Source organism: Alexandromys fortis, unplaced genomic scaffold (genome assembly GCF_014885135.2).
Source record: "Alexandromys fortis isolate MF-2015 unplaced genomic scaffold, M_Fortis_MF-2015_v1.1 scaffold_56, whole genome shotgun sequence".
In the NCBI taxonomy this organism is placed as follows: Eukaryota; Metazoa; Chordata; class Mammalia; order Rodentia; family Cricetidae; genus Alexandromys; species Alexandromys fortis.
Genome location: NW_026067935.1, coordinates 8,206,775 through 8,225,635, shown reverse-complemented (window position 1 = coordinate 8,225,635; position 18,861 = coordinate 8,206,775). Strand labels below are relative to the sequence as shown.

Genomic DNA, 18,861 nt, shown 5'->3' with positions numbered 1-18,861 from the left:
TTTATTAGTAAGACCAATTAGAATTTGTGCTACAGTGACTAAGTCTAACAAAGCTGCAAGGGAGTCCAGGTAAAAGGGAAGAGAGGCACTGATAACTGGTATAGCCACAGTAGAATGAGAAGTCCACAGCTGAGGAAGAACCTGAAAAATCCCCAGAAGTTTGATTTTAAGTCAAGGCCAAGGGAATCAAGTGGGAATTAGGAAATAATCTGAACAATAATGCAATTATCACTGCCAATTTTGAAACTGGTGTTGTTAGGACCCACGTTTGGGTCATGGTAAATCTTCAGTTCCAGGTTCTTCATCACGGAACTGAAAAGTTTATATTGTCAGCAGCAACATGTGAAATGCCCTTGACCTCTCCCAGCACTGCCAGTTCAGAGCAGTGTCCTGATGAAATAGCTTCCCCATGGCGAAAAGGAGGGGAAATGCCACACCAAGAGAACTGCAGGGACCTGGCATTCAGAGAAGCTCCACAGCAAAGCTTCAACTCCTACCTACAGCACAAGCATACGGAACAAGGCTGCAGGCAAACTCCACATAGTGCCTTCCCTGGGTATTTCTTTCCAAAGCTCCTTGGAAATGCATGCATAGGCCACGGTAAATAATGTTTTACAGTCACTCACTTGGAATGATAATTTTACTCATATTAACTAGCTAACCAAAAGAAAAACCAACTTGGACTTCCAGCTTCTATTAATAACCCCCAAGTGAGCACACGTATTTTTAAAAGGCAGTGCTTTCTGCTGCATTAAAAACTAAATAAATCAGCTTACATGACATCTCTGTAATTAGCCAAAGAAAATTAATAATTGTATGATTTTCCAGTAAAAACAATGACCTCAGCATAAAGTTACAAGCTATAAACCTCCTGACATTTGTATTTTAACAGCCAAGATAAAACTGTATTACCAGTTGGTGTTGAATGGTTTCCTGACGTTGCTTAAGAAGTTCTTCTGTCCTCTGCAAGAGACCGAACTCGGCCTTAAATTCAGCTATTATCTGATGCTTCTTTTTGAAAACTGTACTCTTGCTTCGAAGTTTACTGACGTATCTCTTGAACTGTAAAAAAAGAACCAAGGTATTATAAATGATTAGAAAGCTTTTATTCTCTGCTTGACAGTCTATGCATCACAAATACACAGTATCCTAGTTTTCTTAGAAAACCACTAAAGACTAATTACTTAATATTTATGCATTTAATGTGCTCATGTATGTAGTCCATGCACGCAGGAGACAGAGAAGTCAGGAGAGTGTGACAGACTCCTCAGAACTGGAGTTACTGATGGTTGTTGTGAGCCACCACCTGGTGCTCTGAACTGAACCTGGTTCTTCTTTGTTTATGCAGACAAGGTCTCTCTATGCAGTCCTTGCAGTCCTAGAACTTGTTACATAGACCAGACTAGCCAGTCATGTGCCACCATGCCCAGCTATGAACCTGGTTCCTTTGTAAGAACAAGTGTCTTAGTCACTGAGCCATCACTCCAGCATCCAGTTGTTTAATTAAACTATATACATATATAAACATATTAATTTTAACTGAAATATTCTGAATCCCTATATGAAAGTCTTTCCTGGATATTGGTGGCGCATGCCTTTAATCCCAGCGCTTGGAAGGCAGAGGCAGGCGGCTGTGAGTTCTTGGCCAGCCTGGTCTACAAGAGCTAGTTCCAGAACAGGCTCCAAAGCTACAGAGAAACCCTGTCTCGAAAAAAGCCAAACCAAAATAAAACAAAAAAGTCTTTCCCTTTACAAATAAGAAAAAACAAAACCAAGCAAGCAAACAAAAAAAAAAAAAAAGAAATTAAACCCCGTAACCATACAAAGGCCTACAGAAGAAGGAAGAGGCCACGAGTAGCTCTGGACTGGTCTTATAACAGAGTTTTACAAATGACTGTGTTCTGCTAGAAGTGCACTCAATTTGCTGGGCTCACTACAGAAAAATCAGGGTTGCCAGGCGGTGGTGGTGCACACTTTTAATCCCAGCACTTGGGAGGCAGAGGCAGGTGAATCTCTGAGTTCAAGGTCAGCCTGGTCTACAGAGCCAGTTCCAGGACAGCTCCAAAACTACCGAGAAACCCTGTCTCAAAAAAACAAAAACAAATTAACAACAACAAAAACCAAAACAAAAAAGAAAGAAAACCAGGGTCGGCAACAGTGACTACTGTCTCCTGAGGAGTGAACTGCGGCTATTTCCTTAGGAAACACCTCAGACATGGGATAGGGACTCATCCTAAAATTTAAGAAGTCGAGAAACTATAGAAAAGGAACACTTATAACACTCCTATGATATACCATTTCTACTTTTCTTTTCAAGTAACTTTTTTTGTTTAATTTTTGCTTTGTTTGTTTTTGTTTTTCGAGACAGGGTCTCTCCGTGGCTTTGGAGCCTGTCCTGGAACTTGCTCTGGAGACCAGGCTGGCCTCAGACTCACAGGGATCCCCCTGCCTCCTGACTGCTGAGATTAGAGGTGTGCACCACAACTGCTCAGTTAATTTCTTATTTTCTAACTATATTTTTTCTACTCTAAGTAGCATTTTATTAAATATACAATAATGAAATATTTTATCTTAAGGACTCCGTCTGCCGTAAACCGCTTCCATATAAACAAGCTGCTGTATTACCTAACAGGAGACAGTTCATTAGCAACTGGAGAGAAAGCAGGGTGCTTCTTTTTGTTTTGTTTTGTTGCTGGATTTTGGGATAGGGTTTCTCTGTGTAGCCCTGGCTGGCCTGGCACTTGCCTTGCAGACTAGGCTGCCTCCTTGGTGCTGTAATTAAAGGTGTGTGATGTAACACCATGCATCACTTAAATATTTGATTTTTAAAAATTTTATGTGTATGGATGTGTTGCCTTCATGTATGTCTGTATACTGTGTGTGCTTACTGCTGGTGAAGGCCAGAAGACGGCACTGGATCACCTGGAACTAGAGTTATAGATGGTTGTGACCACCATGGGAGTTAAACTCATGTCCTCTGTAAGAACAGAGTGCTCTTACCCATTGATCCACAATATTTTGATGTTATACTCATTAATGTTAAAAATGCTGCTTCACATAAACACATAGGACAAAATATTAGCAGTATGTTTATGGCCATCGCAGAATGGCTGAAAATTTTCTCTTAATCCTAGGCTAAAGTTAATTTAACAATATTTTTCAATGAAATTCAAGACTGTAAGTTACACAGCCATTTTTAAGATCAAACACTGTAGCACAATCCAGTCCAAAGATAAACTAATTTGATACTTACACACTGAGAAATGATGGTGGGAAAATATGAAGTCTTTGTTTTCTATAATCAGATCACTATGTTTCTATAACAGCAAAAAGTTTTGTATGGACAGTAAAACCATTACAATCTCTAATAGACCAATGGTGTCGAAGGTGAGTCATGGTGTGCTGGTGTGTGCAGTGCGGTGTGTATGTTTGTGTTCCAAACAAGGCTGCAGCGAGGTCCTGCATACAAGATGGGTGAGCACTGCCAGAATACTGCAAATTCATTTCGTTTGTACATATTTGATTTTGAATTAATTTTGGTTATTGCATGTTCAAAAACATTTTGCTGCTGTCAATTTTTTTTTGTGACTCCCAACTCTGTTACATCACCCCATGAACTTGCCACCCACAGTTTCAGAAAATGAGCTGTAGATGAAGGAAGTTCAGTTCCTTCTCTTTGTCAAGGGTTTTTGAGATAGGGTCTCCCTAGGTTGTCCAGACTAGACTGAACCTGAACATGACACGTGGCCTTGGCATCCAGAGTTCTTGTATCAAAGACACGTGACACCACAGTGGGTTTAATTTTATATTGGGAAGCTGGGAGATGACGGTCTCAGTGTCTCTTATAGCCAGGCTGGCCTTGAACTGATCCTTCCCTGGCTAGGATTACAAGCACGCACCACCATGGCTGGCTCTCCAAATATTTCTCTATAATTAAGTTAGTCTTGCTACTCAAAAATCTAGCCCCCCACACTGCAAATTTTCAATGGCTGGGTTACAAAAGCTGCTCAAAAAATATGAGCCATAGCAAAGAACCTAGAGTCTAATAACTTGCTAATTTTCCTTTTAAAGCATAAATGTGTAAGCCTGATATAACCACCGACTCAGAATCCCTAGAGTAACTAACTATACAGTCTATTAAAAGTGTCCTGGGCAAAGCGCCCAACATGAAATCAGCCCTGCTCATCTGCTCTCCTGTGTAACATCCAGGCCAGCTTCCCTTCTCTATCTTGCTGTGCTCCACCACTATTTTTAAAAGCTAACAGCTAGAAATGGTTTGCTGGGAGAACAACCCCACATGTTGCTCACCAGACTCTACGAGAGCTGCTTATTACTTGGGATTCACTACACATTCTACCTAGGGGAAGGAATACAGTCAGGGTCACATGAGCCACAGTTCCACACAAAGATGCAATAGGTGGTCCTCGAGGTCTCTAACAACTCTACTGGTCCTGACTCATTACGGCGAAAGAAACACATCACTCATGTTTTCAGTACACTGAAATCACCATTTGGACTTTAGGTTATTTCTAGGCTTTTAAGTATCATATAAAACAATACAAATATATTTCTTTGGAAACAAAGACCTTGCTATGTGACATAGGCTGGCCTCCAATGCCAGATCTTCCTGTCTTCTCAGTGCTGGGATTACAACTCTGTATCACATGCTAGCCTTAAATATACACTTCATAATTTCTGCAGGATATTTTTCCAGAAATTATCAAAAGGGACACGCGTTTCTAATATTCTGCCAAACTGCTCTTAAATTCTTTCACAGTTGATCTAAAAAGTGACGCAAGCATCCTTTTAACCCTGTACTTCTTTATTAGGAAGCTTGGCCTTTCATCCTTTCTCGAGCTCTTGCAGGGATCTTACGGAACTTGGCTTGCCTTTGCTTCCCTTTGTCATTGCCTGTTGTGTTACTGTGCCTCTGTAGCAGAGATTCTCAAACTATCTACTCTCAAATACCCATTATGTAGTCTTTTTTATTTGGCCCAGCCTGGTCTTGAATTTATCATCCTCTTGTTTTGCTCTCCTAAGAGCTGAGATTACAGAAGTGCACACCATGCCCAGCAAACCTTTTAAGATTATCAAAGATCTGAAGATTTTATGTAGATGCTATCTATCGATACTTGCCATACTAGAAATGAAAATCAGCAGTGTGGTACAGCACAGATTCCAAAACTCAAGAAAAGCCAGCGCATTCTCTGTCTGTCCGCTCTGCCGGGTCAGAGTCAGAACTAGCCCCCCTTTCCTGCCCAGAGGAGCGGCAGCCGCACCTGGGCGGCCAAAGAGGATGACTCAGCAGCAAATTGGCGTGGCAGGAGGATCCAGAGACCAAAGGGAGGTGAGTGGAGAGGGGAAATACACAGACTTGGACCAGTGGGTCATAACTGAGGGGCTGGGGGTATTTATGGGAGTGAGACCACTTCCATAATTATGGATAGAATTGAGGAGCTAAAAATTCTTTTAAAATTTTATTTGTACCAGGTGGTTGTAGCACATGTCTTTAATCCCAGTACATGGGAGACAGAGGCAGGAGGATCTCTGTGAGTTTGAGGCTAGCCTGGTCTACAGAGTGAGTTCCAGGACAGCCAATGCTACACAGAGAAACCCTGTCTCTAACAAACAAAAAGAAAATTTTAAATTTTATTTGCATGGATAGTTTGTTTACACATATGTATGTGTACTGCCTGTGGACCAGAAGAGGGACCTGATCCCCTGGAACTGGAATTATGGCTGCTAAGTGGGTACTGGGAATCGAACCCACATCCTCTAGAAGAACAGAGGCTTTAACCAGCCAATTCTCCAGTTCCAACATATCTTGTTTTATATTTATAGTCAGAAACTTTTAAACTGGCAGCTGCAAGTGAGAACCCAAGCCTGGTGCACTCTGCTTCCCATAATCCATCTCTGTAAGTAATTTAGGAGGAACTAGTGACAGACAGGGGAGAGCAAGAATGTTTCATCTGGAGAGTTTCTTTAAACTAGGAACTATATAATCTCCTGTATTCCATCTTTAAACTAGGAGCTATATGATCTCCTGATGCCATCTTTAAACTAGGAACTATATGATCTCCTGATGCCATCTTTAAACTAGGAACTATATGATCTCCTGATGCCATCTTTAAACTAGGAACTATATGATCTCCTGTATGCCATCTTTCTTAGAACTTTAACCATTGAATATACCTCAACATTACCTTAAGGTGTTTGCTCACTGTATGAACTGTTTCTACAGGCTGTGGGAACTGGGCCAGGAGGAAAAGGATGGAGGTGCCGATGCTGGGCCCTGAAAGTACCTGGAGGCAGTGGCCTGCTTTGGCTGGAGCATTACCAGCAACACACCAGTGATGATGTACTATGCTAACTGGGCCCTGTATTACCTGCAGATTCAGTAGCCACCATAAGCAGACAAGGAGCAGTGGCCCATGCAGATGACATCCCCAACCCCTTTGCATCAACAGCAGCACCGGAACAGTCCTGAGGAACAGCACAACTCCCAAGAGAGTGAGCTGCACTTCTGTCTCACCAGACTCACTGCTGCTGAGCCAGACAGGGAACTGATGTATCCTGGGAACCATGAGCGAGGCAAGAACGACAGCCACATTCAGGCCTAGCAGACCTACACTGAGGCCAAATACAGCAGATAGATGGCACACAGATGGGTTCTTCTCTCGGGTGGACAAGAAGGAAACAAGGAAGTATGTCTGACTGGTGGTGTGGCAAGACCAGCTCTGAACGGATGCGGGAAGCCTGCAGCATGCCCCGTGGCATCATCTATGATGGCAAAGGACACTGAGGAGAAACTGAAGGTGTGGACCACTTTGAGGCTTCCCTCTTTTTTTTTTTTTTTTTTTTTGGTTTTTCGAGACAGGGTTTCTCTGTGGTTTTGGAGCCTATCCTGGAACTAGCTCTGTAGACCAGGCTGGTCTCGAACTCACAGAGATCCGCCTGCCTCTGCCTCCCGAGTGCTGGGATTAAAGGCGTGCGCCACCACCGCCCGGCCTGTGGACCACTTTGAATCTGTGTCTTGGGACACTCTGACCCAGGAATACCTCATCTCCAACTTGGCCATGAAGGAAGTCATTAATGCATTCTTCTATGAAACTGAGATCCTATACCCTGTTCTTGCCTGGCACCGTGGCCCAAGCTCCAGTCCCTGCATACAGTGTTCCTATTTGCCTTCCTCCCTCAGGTCTGTGGATTATTCTGAGCTACTCGGCCCTCTCCTTGCTGGGTAATGATCCCCTCACTTCTGGGCTGGAAAGGGGGGGGGGTGGGCTGAGGTTGTTGCTATCACCACTTTCTGTGTCTGTGAACACTGAGAAAAAAGATTGCTTCAAAGATGTTCTCATTAAAGTAATGGTAGACACATTTCAAAATGTAACTGAATTCTACAAGTCTCAGACTAACCAAAGAGGTAAGTAAGTATATGAACTTTAGAGGAAAGGGAGGTGGTAATGAAAGTTATATGACTCATTTATTTCTCTATCATCAAACATAGGTTAAAATATCAATAGTGCAATTCTGTCGTTTAAACACAAACACCTTGGTCCTAAATGAAAGGACTGATTTTTTTTTCCCACGTGTGATCGAGTTTATTGTAGAGGTAACAGAGATTGGGGTTGTGTAAGAACAGTCAGACACAGAACTAACGTGGGCTTAGCAGCCCAGCCATGGGTCTGCCCGGTTCTTCCTCATCAAGAAGTTAATCTTTCGAGCCATTTCCATGTTGTAGATCCTCCGGCATGTTTCATAGCTCTCCCGCTGGCGGCGGCGGCAGGGCTTCTCACAGAAACGCCGCTGCTTTATGACCTCAGTAAGCCCATCGGTAGTGAGGATTCTGTTCAAGGTCCTGTATGCACCTTCCACATTCCCCTCCTGAACCATCACAGTCCTGGCAATGAACTTCAGGTGTTTAGCCATGGCCTCACTTTCAAATCTTCATCCTTCAGGACCTACAAGCTGCGGCTGTCGGACTGATGTCTTTATGTTGATTATTGTAAATAAATGAATCTTTTTGTTGATATTGTTTTGTTGGGTTTTGAGACAGGGTCTCACTATGTAGCTCTAGTGGTCCTAAAACTCACTATGTAGGACCAGGCTGACCTTAAACTTACAGATCTGCCTGCCTCTGCCTTCCAAGTGCTGGGATCAAAGGTGTGTGCCACTACACTCAGGAAATAAAGCATCTTAATTTTAAAAATTAGTTGAAAATTTTATTCTTAGATTATGTTTGAAAAATAAAACCTTGGTCAGGTGAGGTAGCCTATGCCTTTCACCCCAGCACTAGAGAGGCAGAGGCAGGCAAATCTCTGAATCCGAAGCCAGTCTGGTCTACATAGTGATTTCCAGGACAACTAGGACGACATAGAGACCCCCAAGAACAAAAAACCCTCTAAAAAAGCCCCTAAACATTCTTTTCTTGTAAAAGTTTTTAAAAAACATTTCATGGAGCGCTAGAGAGCTGGCTCAGAGGGAAGAGTACTGGCTGGTCTTGCAGAGACCTGGTCCCAGCAGTCACATGGTGCTCACAACCATCTCCAGTCAGGTTCTAGGGGATCTGTGGCTCTCTTCTGACTTCTGAAGGCACAAGGCATATACATATGCTACACATATATATATGTGGGCAAGACACTTATACAATTAAATAAAATAAATAAATCTTTAAAAATTAAAAAATTAAAAGGATATTTAAAATAATTTTAGAAAATAATTTCGAACTAGATATTTACAACAATAATTTTAAGCGGGTGGGAATACAGCTTAGCAGGTAAAAGTCCTTGCTATGCAACCCTGAGGATCTGAGTTCAGTCCCTAGAACAGATGTAGAAAGCCCAATGTGTCCATGCACATCTGTAATCCTAGCGTTCTCGTAAAGCGACAGGAGGCAGAGACAGAAGAATCAGAGGAAAGACCCTAAGCTACACCAGTGTACATAGCACAAAGACCAGAGACCCTTATGCAAGAATGAGGCAGGAGGAGAGAACCAAGTCCCAAAAGTTATTCTTTGACTTCCATATGTTTGCTGAGCATGTGCATTCTTATATTCAAACATGTGGGACCCCAAGCGTGAATGGAGAGAACCAACTCCCTCTTGCTATGCCTGACCTCCAATAGTGCACTGTAGCACACATATATACATACATTTAAATTTAAAAGAATGACTTTAAAAGAAACAATTTTAAAAGATAAAGCGTTTTGTTGTGTGTGTTTATGTGTGTGAACTTGCACATGTGTGTTATTACATCACACTGACTCAGACACTTAATTTGCACAGCAAGCACTACTGATCCAGCCACGCTCCCAGCCACAAAAATAATCTTAAAGGTGTTCCTGGTATCTGAGGAGATCAGAAGAAGGCAGCAGATCCCCAGGAGCTGGGTCATGGATGGTTGTGAACCACTGGGTGGGTGCTGGGAACTGAAGCTGGGTCTTCTGCAGGAGCAGCAGTGTGCATAAACTTAGAGCCAGCTCTACAGCTCCAGGCTCTTTAAAAACATTTTATTAGCACTGCTGCTGCTGCAGCTGATATTGTAAGTTGGTACCTAGAGGCCAGAAGCTGCAGTTGTGGGTGGTTGTGGGTTGCCTGATGTGGATTCTGGGAACTGAACGCTGGTCCTCTGAAAGAGTAGGAAATGCTCTTAACTGATAAGCCTTTCACCAGTCAACAGGGGTTTGAAACAAACACGCAATCATTTTAAAGGGAGAAAAAAAAGATCATAGGATATAATCAATAAATCTTTGCAAGTTAAGATAAAAGTTTCCTTTTATGCATTATAATAGGTCATTCAAACACATGTGCCACCATTAAAGTAAAATACAAAGCTTGCCACTGGGATGAAAAGTGCATTAGAGCAGCTAGCAGTCATCCTGTGTACCAATATACATATGGAATCCAACACTGTCATTTCTGAAAGGTCAGCCCACATTCTCCATAGGTCGGTAGAAATAATGCTGTATGGTTTGGGCCATAGGGTGCTCAGTAAACACTCTATTATTGGGAGCTTTAATCTCTCTGCATGCAATGTGTGGGTAATGGATTAATGTCTTTAGGGACACTATTACAGACTCAGCTCCTTTCTGATTAAAATGGAACTTGACAAATGTTCTTTCTCCTTTTTCTACTCACTGTGTTTCTAGCCTTTTACAGCAATGATCAGAGTCTGTGCTAGCCTATCTCCCTGACACCTTTCAAGCTTATTGGCAACGACAGGGCTGTTACTGGACTCCCAAGCTTACAGTGCACACTCACAGGAAAACAGACTCTGTCTCTGCTGCAAACTTTCTGCTTCAAGGTCTAGCATGAAAGTTATTTTCCAAGTAATTAGCTGGAAGGGCTTTACAAGACAACTGCACAGTAAGTAATTTCTGCTGTTCAAGACTATGGAGAGTTATGCATATTTTAAAAGAGAAATTAATAATTTCACCAAAACTCTCAAGTTCCTTCTTAGAACAACTGGACCAGAATAAGTACTTTTTGTTTTCAAATCCTATTAGTCCAACATCAATGATATCTTCCATGTCTCAATTAAATCATATCTTTGTCAATTTCCTCGTCAATTGATACTCTATAGTCAATTAAAACCTCTATAGACATGGACTTGAGGGACCTAAGGAGTTAAGATAAGATGCCACCATCGACAAGCAGCATGGCTGCGTCCAGAGGCAGCATCCCTCCCTCACTGGTCAGTATCTGCCATTTTGTCTGAATTCAGGCTATCTTCTTTTGCAGATGACTCACAGGCTCTGAAGTTTGCTCTCAGAACTGCTACCTGGTCTAAGCAAAAAGAAAATGTTTCAAAGCAACCTTTGTTTTCTGCTAAAATGGCCGTCTGTTCACAATACCCAGCATAACTAGTGTGACATAAACACATACACAAATTCTATCCCAACCTTTCCCAACCTGTTCCTATTACATTTTTAACTTTAAATTAGGAAGTTTCGGCAGCTGAGCACGAACAACACAATCCTGTGCATATGGTAGTGGCTAGTTAACTGTGCCGGCTCTGCAGACTATAATGAACAGTGCGGTACGCGCTGGCAGCAATCAGCCTTAAGGGAAAGGCTGGCCCAGCATCTGTTTGAAAGAGGGCTGACAACACCCACCCAAGTCCCTGCGAGTCCTAGAATCAGACCACCTCACAGCTGTCACTGTTCTATGAATGTTTCAGCTGCTGTCGCAGTGGTCTTAATGCCCCAGGAAAAAAGATGAAAAGTTTTACATCTACAATTGCATGCATCAAATACTACTGCTATTACAGTAGGCTGAGCCAAATTTATTTGGTCCTGTTTTGTTCTATCTCTTGGGAAATTTGAGGCCCCGCAGCCCTGCTATGATAAAGAGCACAATGTGATTTGAAAGGTTCTAAAAATACCTCAGGTTTGCCTAGGCTCACTTGGAATGGTGGATGAGTCAACTCCAAGTGTCAAATTTTGGTTCCTGATTCCCCGGGAACTGACAGCTGCAGCAAATCTTGCCAGGATTCCCTTATCTCCACGCTGTTTCTCTTTGAAGTCGTTAAAGAAGATTTCATAATCTTCCCTATTTAGCGCTAGGATTTCTGGTGGTAGCTGCAGAATGAAATGCTTGGCTATGTTTAAAGCCACTTATAATAGTATTTGACTAAGCACATTTTCCAAGTTGCTAAGCTTCCTGTGATGGTGAGGGGAAAAAGTGCAATGGGCTGCAAACCAGGGTGACCTCTCAACCCACGGACCAAGGGAACAGTAACCAGAGGTTCATTTGTTGCTATGAAAAAATTCAGACCCAGAAGACACACATCAATTTGAATGAGCCCTGGGAACACAGTGTACAAGCTTAGGTTGTTGACTAAGAAATGGCAAAAGAATTGACTACAGGTTACCAGATTAAATAGCAAATTTCAGTTTTTGATCAGGTACATAAAACTGTGAGAAAATAAACAGTAAAGGTTAGGGTGAAGAGTTACATATGACTAATTTTCTCAACTGAAGCCTGCAAAATAGTGCCAAGACATTTCTAAAATATTAATATCCTGATGACCAAAAAAAAAAAAAAACAAAAAACAAAAACAAAACGACAACCAACTTTGACCTGGCAGATCTCTGTGAGTTTGAGACCACTCTGGTCTACACATTGAGTTCCAGGCTGCATAGTGAGACCATTAGATAGTAAAGGGAAGACGGGAGGGAGGTTCAAAGTCCCATTTATTTAATGATTTTCAAACCTTTTTTAACAGTGAAATTTTATTCTCAAACAAACTATTACTTGAAGTCTCAATATATCATTCAGATAAAACCAGAACTAGGGTAGTTGAAGACAGAAGAGGGATGGGGACATGCCCCAACTGTCTGCTGAGACACTTCTTCAGACTCTGGGTGTGTGAAAAACACTACCGAGAAGTCTGAGCTTGATGAAAGGCTGTACATACAAGAACCCTGAATCTCTCAAAACCCTTAAAAGTAACAGGGAAAACTGTGAATATAACCTAAATTATAAGCATTTGAAAAATACCAAAAAGCTAACACCATAAAGAATTTTTAAATTCGAAGAACTAAATAGATAAAGCTATTTCCATTGTTAAAACAAACAAAACTACATTAAAATGTGTCAAAAACACATGGAATTATTATTTTTAGAATCTACACATAGGTGATCTGGGATATTCTTTGGCTTCTCTTCTGTACTAACATGGAAAGATCTAAGACTTGGTTTTTTCTGTTTGTTTGTTTGTTTGAATTTTTCGAGACAGGGTTTCTCCGTAGTTTTTGGTTCCTATCCTGGTAGTTTTTGGTTCCTATCCTGGAACTAGCTCTTGTAGACCAGGCTGGCCTCGAACTCACAGAGATCTGCCTGCCTCTGCCTCCCGAGTGCTGGGATTAAAGGCGTGCTCCACCACTGCCCGGCTCTAAGACTTGTTTTCAGAAGCAAAATGCACAATCAACAAGGTACAATGCTACTCAAATTTCTCAGACTCACAGAGCAACATTATTTCTGTCTCTAGAGACAGACCTAAAATGGCTTAATCCTATATTGTCAGTTGTTTCTCTCTGGGAGGGTTGGGTTGAGGATGGGAAACAGTCCAATAGTAAATAGTCCAATTTTCATACCACAAGAATCTAATCAGGGGGCTGGAGAGATGTCTCAGCTCTGGAGTTAACAGCACTGGCCATTCTTCCAGAGGACCTGGATTCGATTTCCAGCACCTACATGGTGGCTAACATGCCTTTGTAACTCCAGGGGCTCCAACTCCTTCCTCTGGAATCCACAGACACCAGGTGTACACATGATGCACGACATACATGTAGACAAACACTCATACACATAAAAAAGTTTTAAATGGGCACGGTGCCGTCACAGACATGCTCATAGGTGCTTCCCTGATATACATGTCTCAAACCCTTATTACACTAACAAGATTACCATCACAAAGTATATTCCTACCGCTGGACAACCATGCCGAAACTAGGTTTTTGAAGACTGAGCCCATGGTAACTGCTCAGTGAACAGTTACTAAGATAATTCTTACCTGCACTACCTTACTCAATCCTGAATCTAGGTTATTTAGAAGTAGAAAATATTTCCTATTTATTCCTAATAGTTCCAGTCTGAGAAACACTGGTTTCAAATTTAAGCTGTAAATATAGTTCTAGCTTTCCAATTCTCCACTTAAGTGATAACAAAAACATAAAAGTATCGGGAACCAACACCCTGGAGCTTCTCCTACAGTCACTGGTGTTCTGAGAACGCCACAGGGACTAATGCGAACAGTCTCAGAGTCACTGTGGAGACACATCTCGTCCTTGGATATCAAGTACTGCTGGCTACTGCTCTCATTCCACACACTCTACACAGCCACAGTCTATAGCTGAGTGGGAAAAGAAGCAGACATCTGCCCAAGGTCATTCAGTTGACAAGGGATGCTCAAGGGACCGAATCCCAGAGCCCATGTTCTTAACCTCTCCTGCACACTGCACGTTCCTCCCACATGTAGAAGCTCCTGCACACAGTGATTACTCCACACGCTATATGTAATGGCACCCTCTTGCTGGATATTTGTTTGCCCTGATATTCCGAGACTGCCAATAAAGTTTATTTTGAATCAGAGGGTGATTAGCAACTAGCGGACCAGGATTAGCCATAGAGGTTTTGGAGGACCCAGGATACATAGAGAGACACAGGAAATAGTAGGGAGAGGCTTAGAAAGATTTGTAGGCCCTTTTGGATCATGGAATGAGACAGAGAGGAGATCACTGGTTTCTTCTGTGATGCTTCTCTGATCAATCAGGTTTTTACCCCAATATCTGACTCCCGAGTTTTATTTATATAGAGTAAATAAGTACACACTTCATCTGGCATCCAACTTGGGGGACGAGATCATGCAGTAGCCACTCGCCACCAGCTTTGTAGTCGCAGCCAGCTCTGTCATTTAGGCAGCCCAAGCTCTTACTTTCTGCTACACATGTTTCTCCTGCAGGTCCCCCTGTCCCTCTCCCTACAGGTAGCAGGCTTTCCCTGGACCCACTCCCTGGGCTGCTGCTGCTGCAACAGCTCGGCTGCTACAACAGCTGCTCAGGCTTCTATTGCTACACTGTCACCTCTACACACCTTCAGCCCCGGCCCCCATGCAAGCAGCTGCAGGTGCCCTTAGTGCGGCCGGCCCCGTGAAGCACAGTGGCAGCCTGCTGCAGCCCCAGCAGCTGGTTGGCTGCCTAGTCACCACTCCTGCACACAGGACCCCCACTACAGCTGCCCACACCTACCACACAGAGCTCTGGCATCACCACAGTTGCCTCTGTGGACAAACTGAAAAGTCATCAGATCTGGTGAGACACCTGGGAATTCTTACAAAGGGAATTAGGTTTTATTTAAATGAAAAATCTTTCCCATATTAAGAATGGGGAATGTTGGGGCTGGAGAGATGGCTCAGCGGTTAAGAGCACTGGCTGCTCTTCCAGAGGTCCTGAGTTCAATTCCCAGCAACCACATGGTGGCTCACAACCATCTGTAAAGAGATCTGGCGCCCTCCTCTGGCGTTTCGGCATACACGGAGGCAGAATGTTGTATACTTAATAAATAAATAAATCTTAAAATAAAAAAAAATGGGGAATGTTACAATGCAGGGAGTTAAGATTCTGTATGATTCCACAATGGATGGTTTAAAATTTTAAAAAATAAATGAAGGAAGAACCAACATAGCTATGATGGATATAATGTGAATTATAATTATAATTATAATCAGTTTGGTAATCATATTTTATCCTTAAAATAGTGGTTTGATATCTATGCCAAATAAAAATATTGATTGATAAGATACAAATCTTAGAAAGACCTACCAATGAAACTAAGAAAAGTATTCACACACAGACAGAGGAATTCAGAGCAGAACCTACCACACCATGCCATGTTGAAACTGAAGAGGAGAGGCCAAAGGTTATCAGAAAACCAACCTTAATTTATCTGGTTACCATACAAAAATGACCACCAGATCATAGGTAATCCCAAAGCTATGCAGAAGTTAACTGGAATCCTGTAGAAGTGTTAGTTTTGAGGGGATTTAAGGAAGAAGTCATTTCATATGCATTCACTTTGTATGAAGCAGACGTTAAGTTCACAGGCAACACGGGGACAGAATTATCCCCCAAGATAGAAAACATTTAGCTACAGCAATACTGGAAGCTGACCCACAGTTACAATGGTAAACATGGTGGAAAGCTTCTCAGTGAAGGTCAGTCTGCTAATTTGCAAAGACAGTTTGTATTTGATGATCACACCTTGACCCTATGTCATACAACAGCCTTGACTGCTTGGGACAGGGTTGAAGAATCAGGAAAGAGCCGGGCAATGGTGGCGCACGCCTTTAATCCCAGCACTTGGGAGGCAGAGGCAGGCGGATCTCTGTGAGTTCAAGACCAGCCTGGTTTACAGAGCTAGTTGCAGGACAGGCTCCAAAGCCACAGAGAAACCCTGTCTCGAAAAACCAAAAAAAAAAAAAAAAAAAAGAATCAGGAAAGAGGACTGAGTCATTTACCAAAATTATACAAGCCCCAAAAGAAGCTTTTACTGATTTTTTTTAATTTTGCATCATACTGCCTTCTACATATCTCCTACAGGAATTCTTATGCAGAGAGAAGATAGTATCTTAGAATGGATATTTTTTTAACACAAAGAATAAATATTAAAGACCTATATAAAAAACAGTTTCTGAATTGATTCTGAAAGGAAAATGGACTTTGCTAAGTAACAGGAATAGACCCAACAGAACCGATGGTTCCTTTAACTAATGTTGAAATTGCCTCATTACGGGCAGAAAATGAACATTGGCAAAGAGCTTGCAGTAATTTGGGAGAGATTAGCATCAAATAGTCCAAAAGCAAGAGACTTCAGTTTATAAAAAGAATTAATTGGACCCTTCCTCACATTGTATGAGGAACACTAATTTCTACATTCTATACGGATGCAAATAAACCAGGAAAGGCATGTTATAAGTCAGGAAAGATAAGAAAAAGTGGCTCATGATTTCATTCAAAAGTCAGAATTATATGCTATTCTCGTGGTATTATTAGATTTTTCAGAACCTCTTAATACAGTTTCTCTCTCCCAATATGCAGAAAGAGTTATTTTATATATTGAAACTGCTGAACTTATTCCGGATGATTCAGAATTAACTTTGTTATTTTTAAATTACAAGAAATAATCAGAAATAGGAATCATTCCTTGTATATAATACATATCAGATCTCGTATGGGTCTACCAGGCCCTCTAGCACAAGACAATGATGAAATTGATCAGCTATTGGTAGTAAATATGCTAGAAGCTTCAGAATTTCATAAGAAACACCATATCAATAGCAAAGGCTTGAAGAAAGATTTTTCTATCATTTGGTAACAAGTCAAGAAAATTATAAAGAAATGTCCTACTTGTTCTTTGTATAACCAAACTCCACTACCTGTGGGAAATAATCCAAAGGGTAATCAATGAAATAAAATTTGGCAACGGATATGTTTCATTTTGTGGAGTTGGGAAAATTCAATTCAATTCAATGTGTACCATACCATAGATCTTCAGGATTTCAGTGGGCAACTGCTTTGAGTTCTCTGAAAAGACTGATTCTGCAATTACACATTTATTAGAAGTTATGGCCATTATGGGAATACCCATTTAAGTAAAGACTGACATTGCTCCAGCAGATGTTTCTAGTAAAGTGAAACAGTTCTGCATATTACAACATAAAGCATATTACAGGCATACCACACAATCAAGAACAAGCAGTTATAGAAAGATCCAATTGCATTTTAAAAGATATGATTAATAAACAGAAAGGGATTATAAAGACCCCCAGAGATAGATTACACAATGCTTTATTAACTAAATTTTTTAAATGCTAATGAGAAAGGAATGACAGCTGTGGAAACACTAGAAAGTAGAAAACACCCTCTATACTTTATGGATGCATTGATCTCAGAATGGAAACCAGGATATGTGTTACACTGGGGAAGAGGTTTTGCTTTTGTATTCATGGGAGAAGAAAATCTATGGATACTACCAAGATTAATAAAGATTAGATTTGAACAAGAAGACCTCTTGGTTAGGAGAGGCAATAGTTCATCAAAAGCATGACCATTCCATCTAAACTAACTTATAAGACTAACAAAGGTCTTTCATGTGATCAGATATAACCTGCCAAAAAAGGAAACTCCTCGGAGTTAGGATTGAGGCTGGATTTTGTTTTTATCTTTCTAGGAGATGAAAAGCATTCAACCAAGGAATCTGAAGACCACCAGGCAAATGAGAAATCGGAGGAAGAGGATGAAATATCAAGAGAAAATGTCCCAAGAAAAGGGATAAATTAAAATAATGGTATAGCTCACTTCCAAAAGGATAAACTTTCATAAATCTCCCCAATTGTTTGTTTCTGCTGTTCTCTACAGACATAGAAGGCAAATGGTCTTTTTGTAGTCCCAATTCAATGAAAAATTAAAGCTGGCATTGGAGCTGGAGTGTGGCTCTCTCCTTCTCTAAACCCAAGCATGCTTGCTAAAGAATATTCCAAAATCTCTGTCTCATGTCAGAAAAGCTACCTGAAGCAGGTAACTAGTAACTAAGTTTGTGCACCTAGTATATACTAAACAAATTGTGGTCTTTAACCTCTTGAATATCGGCTGCATATGAATTTTAAATATTTACATTTCTACAGTGAACCATAACCATTCCAGGTAAACCTTTGAGGTCTCTAAGATGATGATGGGACCCTGTAACAATAAATTCACCTGAATTGTGGTAATGCCACTAATCTGACAAACATCACCCAAAATCAGCTTTGGACTGTAAACTGCTCTGGACAACTTCAAAATGGTTAGTTAAGATGGTCCAGACTCATAGGGTACTCCAGTCAGGACTTCAGATAAGCCCTGCACTTTCCCATCACACTGAGACTGGACAACAGTTAGCTCTCCCAGGAATTGATCATTATCTCAGTTTCCTCGGGGGTTCCCTAAAGATGCTATTGTCCTTCAGACAACAGAAAGTAAATGTAAGAACACAACATCCACATTCCCAAAAGGTATGGTGGGTGTTCTCTCTCTCTCTCTCTCTCTCTCTCTCTCTCTCTCTCTCTCTCTCTTCCTCCTCCTCCTCCTCCTCCTCCTCCTTCCTCCCTCCCTTTCTTTCTTTAAGATAGAGACTATGAAGTCTCAGTTGGCCTGGAACTATGTAGCCCAGGCTGATCTCAAGTTGTTATTGGTCATGGTCAAGAAGGAAACTAAGCAAAGGAGATTAGATTCAGGAATGTCAATCTTAAAAGAAAAAGGACAGATATAGAAATAATAGGATAAAAGGGTATATTATTGAATCTACTTTTAAACTAAAAAAAAAAG

At 41.4% G+C, this 18,861-nt stretch overlaps 2 protein-coding genes across 6 annotated transcripts in view; both read right to left on the bottom strand.

Moving 5' to 3' along the window:
• Ift81 (intraflagellar transport 81) overlaps positions 1 to 18,861 on the bottom strand; it is an 85,531-nt gene that overhangs the window by 32,227 nt on the left and 34,443 nt on the right. For all 5 annotated transcript variants that reach the window (XM_050146489.1, XM_050146490.1, XM_050146488.1 and 2 more), the window contains one exon: positions 913 to 1,062. In XM_050146489.1, coding sequence (XP_050002446.1) covers positions 913 to 1,062 — 150 coding nt within the window. The remainder of the gene's footprint in view (positions 1 to 912; positions 1,063 to 18,861) is intronic.
• Positions 7,601 to 8,021, bottom strand: LOC126504262 (28S ribosomal protein S21, mitochondrial-like). The gene has a single exon (XM_050146492.1). It carries the CDS (start codon positions 7,927 to 7,929, stop codon positions 7,666 to 7,668), a length of 264 nt encoding a protein of 87 aa, XP_050002449.1. The 5' UTR covers positions 7,930 to 8,021; the 3' UTR covers positions 7,601 to 7,665.

Bases quoted from the DNA above. Each gene is read 5' to 3' on its own strand.
- LOC126504262 (XM_050146492.1), bottom strand. From the start codon at position 7,929: ATGGCTAAACACCTGAAGTTCATTGCCAGGACTGTGATGGTTCAGGAG.